Source organism: Protomyctophum bolini (assembly GCF_963924005.1).
Source record: "Protomyctophum bolini genome assembly, chromosome: 12".
NCBI lineage: Eukaryota > Metazoa > Chordata > Actinopteri > Myctophiformes > Myctophidae > Protomyctophum > Protomyctophum bolini.
Genome location: NC_137873.1, coordinates 33231775 through 33245558, shown reverse-complemented (window position 1 = coordinate 33245558; position 13784 = coordinate 33231775). Strand labels below are relative to the sequence as shown.

At 39.8% G+C, this 13784-nt stretch overlaps 2 protein-coding genes across 3 annotated transcripts; both read left to right on the top strand.

Annotated features, from left to right (window-relative positions):
* Positions 1-3793: 3793 nt before the first annotated feature.
* LOC308326228 (ferritin, middle subunit-like) lies at positions 3794-6852 on the top strand (the record flags this gene model as incomplete). The annotated part of the gene is made up of 4 exons (XM_080779036.1): positions 3794-3898; positions 5259-5405; positions 6452-6583; positions 6697-6852. 4 exons carry the CDS (start codon positions 3794-3796, stop codon positions 6850-6852), a joined length of 540 nt encoding a protein of 179 aa, XP_080635162.1.
* Positions 6853-8255: 1403 nt separating this feature from the next.
* Positions 8256-13214, top strand: LOC308325321 (uncharacterized protein). 2 transcript variants are annotated; one of them, XM_080777810.1, is made up of 4 exons: positions 8256-8386; positions 9264-9336; positions 10243-10572; positions 12401-13214. In XM_080777810.1, exons 2-4 carry the CDS (start codon positions 9270-9272, stop codon positions 13159-13161), a joined length of 1158 nt encoding a protein of 385 aa, XP_080633936.1. In that variant the 5' UTR covers positions 8256-8386; positions 9264-9269; the 3' UTR covers positions 13162-13214. The 2 variants fall into 2 exon arrangements, with proteins under 2 accessions (XP_080633936.1, XP_080633935.1); XM_080777809.1 differs by having other exon boundaries at positions 8257-8386; positions 9238-9336.
* Positions 13215-13784: the final 570 nt, after the last annotated feature.

Sequence of the window (13784 nt, the reverse complement as noted above, 5' to 3'; positions counted from 1 at the left end):
TCTGCATAGGGCGTCACCATTGTGTCATTTTGCTTTGCAGTTGCTACTGTGCATGCCATGTTTAACTATCGGCAGATTATAAGTAGAGTTGACCCAACACTGCAGCAAATCGCCAAAAACAGCTGATATACAAGCATAAACTTTCAAAAGGGCACATTGCTGTCCAGACTAGGGCAAAAGGGTGGGTGCTCTAGCTAACACCACTTAGTGTCTATCTGTGCACGCCCCTGTCAATTGCACATCCCAAGAAACCTTGAATTCATGGAGATTATTCTTCCCTTTCTGCCGGTCATCAAAATATTGGCTCAGGAATGCGATAAAAACAAAAAATATTTTTTAGATGCATTCAAGACTTTATGGGGTGTGTAATTGATCAAAAACAAGTCCTTTTTGGGTGAACCACACTCCTGTAAGGACCTGATCTTTCTATACCGTGTGTCATTTTCAAGCAAATGTTTGTAATAACTTTGTTGTGATAATTAAGTAACACTGCGCATTCAAAACTAATTCTCTATGGAGACCTCTAGAGACCATTCAGATGGTCACCCTAAATCACAACAGTGATGGCTGTCAACTCAACAAGGACACCTGTTCAAGCACACCTGTTCAGGGTGTGCTGGCTCTGTAAATATAGGCGTAATTTAAATATGTTATAAAGATAAAATAGCTACTATTAGTAGGGGCGCCAATATGATATTGCAGATACAGAGACGTGTGGGTGACTAATGATTTGTCGTTCTGTGATGTCCCAGTTTGATAGCAGGTCACTTAATCTCAATCAGTGTTGCCAGCACGTCATTGCGTAGGGTTCATGATGACTATTTATTATGTTTTGATGTATTACCATGTTTTTTGTTCTTGCTTACTGCAAATTGCTCTGGATTAAGAGCATCTGCTAAATGCCTAAATTGTCATTCATTTGGTTGCTGTTGAATCATGCTGATATGTGATATGTGCTGGCATTTCTTCTTCTTCTTCTCGATAATACCAATTGATATTGTATTTTATGACATTTTTATCGTTGATTAGTCAAAAACGAATAGAATCACTTGGTATAGAGATAACACTTGTTATCGGATTCCAACCTGGACTTCCTAGGCCTGTCTGAAACATGGTTACATCAAAATTCATCTGTGGCAGCTATTAACTTTCCGGGGTATAATCTGTTTAGGAGGGATAGATTAGGAGGAAAAGTGTGTGTGTGTGTGTGTGTGTGTGTGTGTGTGTGTGTGTGTGTGTGTGTGTGTGTGTGTGTGTGTGTGTGTGTGTGTGTGTGTGTGTGTGTGTGTGTGTGTGTGTGTGTGTGTGTGTGTGTGTGTGTGTGTGTGTGTGTGTGTGTGGGGGGGGGATAGGATAAATCAAATAGGAAAAACCTTAAGCAGATAAGAGACAAGTTCAATCTCACCCAGTTGGTGAAAGGTCCTACTAGAATAACTAATTCCTCTCAGACACAAATTGATTTAATATTCACAACTAGACCGGAGAGAATAACAAAATCATATAATTTGATCACTGGTTTGTCTGACCATAACATAACTTTACTGGTGAGGAAACTCACCAGTAAACGGTTTAATAATAGAACAAAACTTAAATCCTTCCATTCCAAAAAACGAAATTGACAATCTTGATAGGGCTCTAAAACAAACTGATTGGTCCAACCTCATATGTAGTCAAGATGTAAAGAGAACTTTGTGACAACCATAAATGGAGTAGTGTCACCATTCATAAGGAATGTGAAGTCTAGACATAGAAAAAAGAACACCCTGCCATGAAAAAAATGCCTAAAATCTATCAATCTATCTAACTTCAGACACATAAGACCATACCTCAGATGCAGCTAAACTCTTCATGCATGCTATAATTTTTTCACACATAACATACTGTTTCACAACCTGGTCACAGACAAATCAGACAACGTTAAAACCCATAGAATCACTTTACAAACAGACATTAAAAACACTGGACCAAAAGCCCAAACGTTACCACCATTGCCATATAGTTCAAAAGTACACTTATTTACTTTTGACAGCTTCAAACATTTTGCAGATGCTTGTCTCATTTTTTAAATCTTAAATGGACTTGCACCTCCACCACTGAAACAGTTCATAGATCGAAGGGACAGTGGTGACAGCAACAAGGGCAACTACCAGAGGAGACTGTGAAGTGCCAATCAGACGTAGTGTGTTTGGTAAAACAGTCTTCTCTGTTAGAGCCACTGGAACAGTCTCCCTACAGAAGTAAGAGAGACCTCCAACTTTTTGACCTTCAAATTCAACCTGAAAAGGTGGCTAAAAACAATTCAAATCTGTAATCATGAGTAGCTATCAGCACTATTTAGTATTCATCACCGGTGTCATTTTTCACTTCACAGTTGTTCTGTCCCCTGTATCATGTTGATCTGTTCCTGTATTGTACTGTATTGTATTGTGTTTTTGTATGGACATAGTGTTGGGTGCTAGCACATATGCACACATGGCATGGCATCAACGCATGGTGTTGTGTGCTGGCACACTATACACTCTGTCTTTCTTTTATCATTCATTGTTTTAAGAGCCTGCTCAGGGACTACAGATGAAACTTAGCTTTGGCTAACTCTGGTTTATTTACATTGAGGTGAAAACTGACATGTTGATTAATGAGCTTTGTCCCTGTCAAATAAATAAATAAAGAGGTGCTGGGTTCAAAAGTAACATCAGAAAAAGAGAAAAACACCATCTGCTCCAAAAACCATCTGCTCCAAAAGTTATACTTTATTGACGACAGGTGCAGGTTCTTTTTCTCTATCGTCGTCACCTTTACAACGAGGTATAAATCAATCGATCACGTATGTTGGTGGCTCCACTGTCACACCTCTCTATACCCACGTCCGCAACCTTGACATCATTCTCGACCCCACCCTTTCATTGCTCCCCTGGTGTAAACCTGCCTTCCTCCCTCTCAAAACATTTTCCGTCTCTGGCCCTCCCTGTCGTTCTCTGCAGCATTCGTTACATCCCGGCTCGATTATTGCAGCGGTATCGACAGTATTCAAATAGCCTATATCTACAACCTCACGACGTGTCAATGTAGATTTTCACTATTTTATAAATGTAAAATAAAATGCCTAAAAGGTTTAGACATAAGAGTTAAGGAAAGATAGGGCCCCAAGTGACTCGTTCAGGGAGACCCTCAAACCATTGGGAATCGAACCCAGGGTGTCCTCCGGTGACATTATGTAGGCAGTCTTTGCTCTCTTTTAAGATGTCTCTATATGAGTTCATGTTTGTGTCCCAACAGAGCAAAATCAATACAGAATCAAAACTTAATTTAATAGTCCCATTATGGATTCAGAATCATCCTAGTTTTACATGTCACATTCTACAGCATAATGAAATGTTGACATTCTTGCCTTATATAGGTTTATATGCTCACACAAACTTTATAGAAATAAAGTGTTTTATTTAGCCAATTATATAAAATTGAACGATTGTGAATAATGGTAACTAACCAAACTGAAACATATTCATGAGGGGCGGACTCAGTGATTGGCCAACTCACATAGCCCACCTACGTCCTGGTTTATTGCAGCTTCATGTCAGTCACATGGTGCACTGTGGCCTTATAAATACAGCCAGCCACGACGTTCAGCTTCACATCAACGAACGGGGAGAATCTTCAAGGATAGCTCTTGCTTCATCCCGCTATATTAATCTGCATTCTCGAGTTGTTTGGAAAAAACACAATACCGCCGCAAATTAAACTGTATATGCTTTCTATAGTCTCATTTTGAAAACCAGTGAAAACGCCAGGCAAAATGGCATCCTCCCAAGTGCGCCACAACTACCATCAGGACTGTGAGGCCTCCATCAACCGTATGGTCAACCAGAAGCTGCATGCCTCCTACACCTACACCTCAATGGTAAGGAACTAATAATAATGTATTTAATATGCAGTAATTAAAACGTGAATTATTAATCAATTAAGCAGTTGAAAATGGGCTTGACCTTCAAAATTGTAAATGCAACCTTGCCCTCAATGCCCTCAGTGCCCGCATACCTGACTACTAACTACCTCAAAAAACACCCACAGCCACAATACCAGGGGGAGCGAGAACAACAATCTGGTACCACCCACTTTCAAAACATATATGAGTAAATTCTCTTTCTACAGCACCGCCACCCAAGTGTGGAATGCCCTGACCCCCTCCCTCAAAAAATGCAAATCTCTTGTATCGTTTAAAACAGGCCTGAAAAACCACCTTTCAGCAGGCCCGGAGGATAAATGACCCCCCTTCCTTTCCCTTTCCCCCTCATTGTATACAGTGTTATTTTTTATTTATCTTCACTGTTTTGTTACTTTTTACCTATGATGATTTTGCTGTTGTTGTTCATGTCATGTCTATGAATTGATTACATAGGGCCTAAATAGTCCACTTGCCAGAATGTGAACCCTAAACCCTAAACCTTTATGCTAGAAATGTCGAGTATGGGTTCCCAGCATTTAGAAACTGCCAAATGCTATAGCTTGCATATGGGCAATTTTCATAATTGCCATAGTATGTGACCATACCATTAACAACCTATATAAGTTAAAACATTCTAAATTTCATTTGCTTTAGGGGGTTTTGATGACTCTGAATCCAGCCTTAGTTTGAACCAAATACACTCCTTGGGTTAAAAACGGCTATATGCTGGGGACCCATACCATACTCGACATTTCTAGCATAAAACTAGGCTACTCCAAATGTCCAGGTTCACAATGGGGCTTTATGGGCTGTGTGACTGTATTCTGTATGCTGTTTATACACATGTCTAATAAACTATTCAATCAATCAATGTGTAAGTTTTCATGTGGACTGTCTGCAGGACAGCCACGCCTATAGGTGCACATACCGCATTTTGGCCAAACAGAAATGAAGGCTGATGTTTTATTATCTTTTCATTCCATTTTACAACAAATTTATATATATGTATTTTGAAATGTCTTGGTTGGTCCTTGTTGACAAGGAAAATGCATCAGTGTAGCCTATAGCCCTAAAAGAAAACAGCCATGCACAGTGACTCCACACCCTGTTTGTCATGCATTCATACATGATATTGTTTAGCGCCTGACTAAGAATAAAACTACTGGATTTAGACAGACACACAGTGTTTAACCGCTGTTTGTGTCACGCTTTGTTTTTGCCAAATGATGACTGGTACCGTTCATTGTTTTTGTGCTCTTCCCCACCTTCCTCCATCCCGATCTTCCGGCCTCCTGTTTCTTGCTCTTTTTCTCAGGCCATGCATTTCGACCATGACACTGTGGCCCTGGCAGGATTTTCCAGTTTCTTCAAGGGCAACAGCCATGAGAAGAGGGAGCAAGCTGAGAAGCTGTGGGACTACCAGAACAAGCGAGGAGGACACATCCACTTACAAGACATTAGGGCTGACCTCGATTAGTCGAATAGTCGACTAATCGATCGGAACGGGTCTCAGTCGACTGACCACCTCTTAGTCGATGTTCATCAAAAAAAAAAAAAAAAAAAAAAGGTTTTTTTTTTTTTTTTTTGCCCCAAAATATTGTATATAAAAATACAATATTTACAAAAATATACAAAAATATTGTATTATTCCACTAGGTCTGTGGGGGACATAAACACATTTGAACATTCTGACTGTTCAAATCTCCAATGTGCATGTGGAGTGTGTCTGCCTGTGTGGCAATGTGCCACTGCCTGTGACTTGAATCGCACAGTGCTGGCCTGATAGACTCCAGAATCTCAATCTCACCTGCTGTGCTCAATCTGGCTAATGACAAGCCTCTCAGTCGATGTTAAAAAAATAAAATAAAAAAAGTATTTGTTATTGATGTTGTGATGGTTAATTATGATGATAATTAGTTGAGCTGTGAATAATATCAGGCCAGCGCACTGTGCGATTCAAGTCACAGGCAGTGGCACATTGCCACACAGGCAGACACACTCCACATGCACATTGGAGATTTGAACAGTCAGAATGTTCAAATGTGTTTATGTCCCCCACAGACCTAGTGGAATAATACAATATTTTTGTATATTTTTGTAAATATTGTATTTTTATATACAATATTTTGGGGCAAAAAAAAAAAAAAAAAAAAAAAACTTTTTTTTTTTTTTTTTTTTGGGGGTGGGGGTGCTCAGTCGACTATTAGTCGACTAACAGCAAATTTATTCATCTATCAGTCGACTATACAAATCCTTAGTCGGGGACAGCCCTACAAGACATCCAAGTCTGTGAACTTAAAGCACCCGCAGTGTGAAATAAGCCTGCAGTGCAGATACCCTGTTACATGTATTTTTCAGAATGGCCTAAATTATTATAATTTTCTTTATACAGAATGAGATCATATCGACATTGCTAATATCGTTTATCGGCCATAACAGGAATTCATTATATTGGATATCGATATCAACCAAAATGTCTCATCGGCACATCCCTATATCCCCTTTTAGAAACCTGCACAGCAGGGGGTCTCATGGGGCAGTGGTCTGGATGTCATGCTGAAGGCCTTGGCCCTGGAAAAGGCGGTCAACCAGAGTCTGCTGGATCTGCACAAACAGGCTTCTGAAAAAGAAGACCCACATGTACGTAAAAAGAACTGTTAGATTTCGTATTTTTTACCTGATTACATTACATTACACAACCCCCCCCCCCCCTATTATTAGCTAACCGTTCCATGTCTGCTTGTCTCCGGCAGCTCTGCAACTTCCTGGAGACCCACTACCTGGATGAGCAGGTGAAGGCCATTAAGAAACTTGGCGACTATGTCGCCAAACTCACCTCTATGGACGCCACAAACAACAAGGTGGCCGAGCACCTGTTCGACAAGCACACACTGGGAGGAAGGAACTAACCCCAGAGGGCCAGCAACATGCTCCGGAGATAAAATAAGTAAATAACTAACACGCGCGGTTCAACTTGTCCCAAACAAGATCTTACCCAACCTCTGTCCCCAACTTTGCATACACTGATTTTCACTGTTTTTAATTCATGAGCTCTCTCAAAAAAGAAGAATGAAAATAAATTATCTGACATCTGAGTGGTTGTTTAGTCTTCAGTGTGTATAAAAAGGTATTAATTAAAGAACATTTATTATTATTATTATTATTATTTGATTTTAAATTCATGGTGGAGCCCCTTTAAACAAGTAAACTATTGTCAACCCAATATGGACTTTAAGGAAAAGATTATTTTTTCCATATACAAGAACGTTGATTTTCAGGTTACATTACTACTCATTGTTGTTATAATCATGATCGCCCATGTCTGTGTACTTGAACGTGAGACACAGTGTACTTGATATGTATTGTGTACTGCCTGATCTGTATACTTTATAGTTAGGCTACGAGAGACATCTCAGACAGCAAGGTCAGCCTTGTTGCAGTAGGCACGTTATTATATGTCTCATTATCTTGTTGTCACGTCATTAGGATCCAGCACTATATATGTTCCTGTTTGTGTAATAAACTTTGTGAACCTTTAGCGTGATACTGTCTCGTGTCCCGTTATTGTTCTCCCGGGCACGCCGCCGCAGTCGCCGTACCGAAGGAATACTTCAACCGGATTATCACACACCACCCAGCCTACACACACTACCTGTCTGTCAAACCAGACGAGGGTCCTGCAGTACTTAGAGTTTACAACAATTGTTATCCTGGATTAATGGAATGATTTTTACATGTGTGTGATATCAAATGTCAACTCAGAATGCTTATTTGAAACAGGCATTTTATTCTTGTTCATTTGTGATTTCAGATTAGTCATTCGCCTAAAGCCTTTACCACAAACTTTGCAACTAAAGGGCTTTTCCCCTGTATGATTCCTCATGTATGATTTCAGATTACTCATTTTAGCAAAGCCTATACCACATCTGAACAACTAAATGGCTTTTCCCCTGTATGAGTCCTCGTGTGTGTTTTTAGAACACCACTCTGACTAAAGCCTTTACCACAAACTGTACTAGTAAAGGACTTCCCCCCTGTATGAGTCCTCATGTGTCTTTTCTGATTTTTCTTTAGACTAAAGTCTTTACCACAAACTTTGCAAGCAAAGGGCCTTTTCTCTGTATGAGTGTTCATGTGTTTTTTGTTATATATTTACGTTTCAATATTTAATTTATTGTTTTAATGTGTAAATTCATCGTTTTTGTTTACTTTAAAGGGTACTTTTATTTTGAAGAGCTCGGCCACAGGAAGTGTTATCCTAGCTCCCTTATCCTAGCTCACTCGACACTGGTCAAAGCAGTGGAAACATGGTGGTGTGTTGACTGTTGACACCTTAAAATACAAAGAAAACTAAAACGTTTCGTTTCGAAACAGTGTCGTACGTCGTTAAGCAGCAGTAGCAGGATGGCGTTTGTTAGCAGCTCAACCACTGAAACATAGCAGGTAAAATTAACCAATAATTGACGTTGTGTTTCATCTATTTATCATTTAAAGATGAACGAATCATATGTCTCGTTTCATCTATTTCGACTATTTTGTCATCATTTAAGTTGGAACATGAATCTAATTAAGTAAGGCATTGTCCTTGCGTTTAACTAGAATGTATTGAAGGATAAACATCAAACATGCATGACAAATTATGACTATTCTGAGAGATCTCTGACAAGAAGCCTCTCAGACCTGAAGACAAGTAGGCTACCAGACTACCAATCCGGATAGCCTTTACCCAGGCTAAGTCCGGAGGAAACTTGACAATTTATATATATGGGCACCACACCATGTTGTTCATCCCATTTCTAAAACCTGATGATCTAGCTCACAATGTGTCTCATCGCAATGCATCATTATCCAATACATTGTAGATATGCTATTTTCAGGTCACCTTTACATAATAGGTTTAAACTGGTTATACTGATTTTGGTGTTTTTTTATTTCTAACTTTAGTTATAGATCGCAAGTGTAATGTATTAAAGGACCTAATGATAACATGATATTTTGTGTTTTTTGGGCTCCCATATGTGTTTTCTCTCCCCACAAATAACCGATTTTGAACAATCAGGCTTTCATATCATATAGGTGCTTTTAATGGAATTGCTCTCAGGAACAGCTCAACTGATTTTTTATCAGAGTGGTGATTGGGGCTCAAACCATTAAAAATAGCTTTGATGGACATAGACAATATGATATTAAATATTAAAAGCAGTATTAAAATGCATGTTATTTGCACTTTAAGTCATATAAGTCTTATTAGACAGTGATCCTTTTAAAGTCCTCATTCCATTCCTTCATTTCAGATCAGTTTGTGTAGTCCAAACCACAGGTGAAGATGAACTCTCCAGACTCAGCCAGGGCTCTCTCTATTAAACAGGAACCTGAAGATCAACCACACCTCGGTACGTTTCATGTGCTCTCCCTTTCTTTCATATTATTTTCTGTTCAGTTGTAGAGCTGTTACAATAATAACACAGAAGTATAGATGATTCGTGTACTAATAGTACACGAATCATACTTATATGATTTATAACTCAGTGCTTTCATGAAGCCTATTTCAGTTAAATTTTACGGCAAGAGAAGCAAAATGCTGTTCGTTTACAATTGACAGCGTGTGCTGTGCTGCTTTGGTTTATCGTTTTTTATTTGATGGACAGGTAATGTCTGTGTCAGGCGCTGTTTAAGTGTTACCGTTATACGGTCGGGTTTTTCACGGTTTTATTATAATTAATTGTGCGTCACTGCTTTCATAAATTCTCAAATGAGCCTCAAATAAAGTCTCAAATTAGGCTTTATCGTCGCCAACTTCTTACTTACATTTGAGAGTTGAAAGCCTCATATATCAATGTTTGTGTTACGCAATGTTTGTGTTTACACTGACATATTGTGTAGAACAAAACATTAGGACACACACTAAAAGCTGGACATAGGAGGGGCTAGCGCCCCTCAAAAATACAATGTATAAATAAAAATCACACCCATGTGAAGTGAGGAGCGCTCTTATCATCATGCATCATCTCATTCTGGCCAATCACAATTTGCGTCCTCACTTTTGTCTTCAATGTTTGTGTTTACACACTTTTGTCTATACTGTTTGTGGTTTACACAATGTTTGTGTTTACACAAACACTCAAAGTTGGGCTAGCACCCCTCAAAAATATATAAAGAATATACTGTGAGTGAGTTTCCTTTAGCTAAAGCCTTCATAGCAGGCTATATTGTTCCATTTTGTGACGAGATTAAGTGAAAGAATATTTTTACATTTTAAGAATCTTGTATTAACTGTTATGTAATTGTTCTGCTCCTAGACATCCTGCACATGGTTGTGTGTAAAGAGGAAGATTTTATTAAACAGGAGAGGAGCTCCAGTCTGCTCCAGGAGGAACCAGAGCCTCCACACATTAAAGAGGAACAGGAGGGGATACTTCAAAGACCAGAGCACCCTGATGGGTCAATGTTGACAATACTAGCAGTGAAAAGTGAAGAAGAAAATGACAGTGGTGAAGAAGAAGACTCTCTCTCTCACTGCTCTGAAGTTGAAGTTAAACTTGAATCTGACACTGAAGTCACTGAAGACAGTGATGATTGGGAGAAGACCAGTGAAGACGGTGATGACGAACGGCGTGACAAGAGTTTCAGTGAGTCAGGTCCCCTGAGCACACACCAACGTATCGACAAGTATCGCCTTTGTTTTTAAGTTTAAAAATTAAGCTTTTATGAGCCAATGGAAATTGCAGTTTTATGAAAATCATTCTTCTGCCCCTAATGCATGCAGAGTCCCACGTTTATGAAACTTTACAGTATCGTAGGGGGTCATGCCAAATACAGCTGAAACCAGTCTTACTCCAATTGGCCAAAGGGGGGCGCTATAGCAATTGTTTGAAAATGAAAACGTTGAACAGTCATAACTCATGCCTCGTTTGCCCAAAATCCATGGACCTTGTTTAGAAATGTGCCTTGACTTATGCAGACATTTTGACCAGTAATCTCCACCCTCAGACTTTCTGCCATTTTGAGCAGATTGAAGAACGCTTATACGTGATTTTCTGCTGGGATTTTTGAGCAATTGGCATGAAGCGTTATACACACAATCTATGGACCATTATCTGAAATCCAAGTTGAAGAGAAGTTTGTACGTGAAAGTTTGTACAAAAAGTATAGCTGCAGCGATAACAGGCTCTTTGAACAGGCATAAGTCATGTCTTGTCTTTCTGTCTGTCTCTGTATGTTTGGGGAACGAACAGCTGCAATACCGCTGGGTGACCTAAAGTGGCACTGTTGAGCAGCCTAAAAGGGCTTATTGCTTGGTCCCGTCTTATCGCTGCTTGCAGCTATATTTTATTATTATTCACATACTGCCTGTGTCACAGGCAGTATGTGTGTCATACTGTGTCACATTTTTATGAAACTTTGCAGTTTGGTAGATGGTCATCATGTCAAATAGAGCTAAAACCAACATATCTTTAATACCCCCTCCCCTATTGTTGACAAGACTCAGGAATAGACCATTTTCAAGCCATGCTTGATAATGCATGGGTTGGTAAACAATAAACATGGCAACCTGTTTATCATGTGATCAGTGACCAAGCCCCCAGAAGGGCTGGCCCAGCGTGATCCAATATGAGAGTGACGACACTAGCGTTGACTCCCATTGTAATAATGGAATGCGGAAATGAATGCTATCTCAATGGGATAGTTAAAAAATTGCGAACTATAGCATATATAGCACTAGCACCCCGCTTTGTGGCGAGATCAAAGCGTGTTGCCACTCTCTTACTAGAGTACTCTGGGCTGGCCAACGTTGAAGCGCTTGGCACTACTGGTCAGAACTGGGACTGCATTTAGCACAAGGAAACCCCATGCAGGGTGATAAGCCGCCGATGCGGATTCTGCCAGCTGTTTTTGGTTTGTTTGTTTATTATGTGTGTGTGTGTGGTGGCGGTCTGGGAATTTTGGCGCCCCCTGGTGGCGCTGAATGTTAAAAGACTAGCTTGGCCTACTGGCAGCATGCACTAGAAATGTGACGAAATGTGATTCACTTACTCTGGAGGTGACGTACAATACTGTATACAGACAAATACAGTTGTACATGGCTTCAACTACAGCCTAACTTACTCCTTAGCTCACATATGAATTGATTGATTAAATACTTAAAAATGCACGTACATAGGTACAATAATTAAACCATTTACGGTAGTCTAAACTATATTTAGACTACATTTTTATGATCAAAATAAAGTATTTGTTCTATCACCATCATTCATTGTAATATAAGTAAATTTTTCTATAATCTTGCTAAAACTTTGAAGCCTGGTTTTGAGTTTCCAGAACCACCTGTAATAATGTGCTTATTTAGTAGCTGTTTGGTCAGTCTTGGTAGGTAAAGCTTTGTACATGGAAGATAGAAAATTGTATTTAAATTTTAGAAGTCCAGTGTTGACTAACATCTTATTTCTCTGCTCCTAGCCAGTGATGTTGAAGACATCTCTTCACACTGCTCTGAAGTTGAAGTTAAAATTGAATCTGACTCTGAAGTCACTGAAGACAGTGATGATGGTGGAGTGACCACTGAAGACAGTGATGATGATGGTGGAGAGACAAGTGGAGGTGTGCACACTGAAGAAAAACCTTTCCAGTGTAAACAGTGTAACAAGAGTTTCACTCGTACACTTCATCTCGTGATACACCAGCGTGTCCACACTGGAGAAAAACCTTTCCAGTGTAAACTGTGTAAAAAGAGTTTCATTGATTCAGCTAAGCTGAAGACACACCAGCGTATCCACACTGGAGAAAAACCTTTCCAATGTCAACTTTGTGACAAGAGTTTCAGATACTCATATGCTCTGAGAAGACACCAGAATGATCACACTGGAGAAAGACCTTTCCACTGTAATAATTGTGACAAGAGTTTCAATACGGCAGGTGAACTGAAGAGACACCAGCTTCTCCACACTGGAGAAAAACCTTTCCGCTGTAATTATTGTGACAAGAGTTTCAGTCAATCAAGTCACCTGAAGGCACACCAGCGTCTCCATTCTGGGGAAAGACCTTTCCAGTGTGAACACTGTGGCAAAAGTTTCTTGCAGTCAAGTAATCTTAATACACACATGCGTGTCCACACTGGAGAAAAACCTTATCACTGTAAACACTGTGACAAGAGTTACAGCCATTCAGGTGACTTGAAGAGACACCAGCGTGTCCACCATGCTGAAGAGCAGGATGTTTAAATTTTATAATATATAATAATAATAATAATAATAAACGTTTTCCAGCCCTGGAAAAGGTTTAGAATTCATTAAATGCTTTGAAGTGGAATGATACTGGTAATTGATTTTTATCCCACAATTTTCTAACGCATTTTTCACCCCTGTGTCAATTATCTAATGTGATCCTGGGCTCTTCACACACTCCGCCAACCTTGGGAGAGCAACCGACTTGAGCTTCAGTGTCCAAGTCACTCCTTTGCACCTGAAAGGGGGGAGTTTCCATGGTTGGACGTAGCGTGTGGAAGGAACACGTTATTCCAACCATTTCCTTTCCCCTCCATCAGGCGCCCCGGCTGGCCAGGGGGAGGAAGTTTAGAGACCAGGATTACTTCATGTTTTTTGTGAGGGTACAGGAGAACATGCAAACTCCACACAGAAAGGCCATTTCGCCAACCCTGCCTCGGGTATGGGCACTGATGACACGGAGGAGAGGAAACTCTGCCACCGAGTGGCACGCTATGAACTTGTAGGTCTGCTATTTTTGAAAAATCGTTAAAATTGTCATGATTTAGATTTTTTTTTTCGACGTCAGGCCTAAATGGGATAAGAAAAGTCTCAGTTCTCTTGGTTGGTCAACAGTGTAA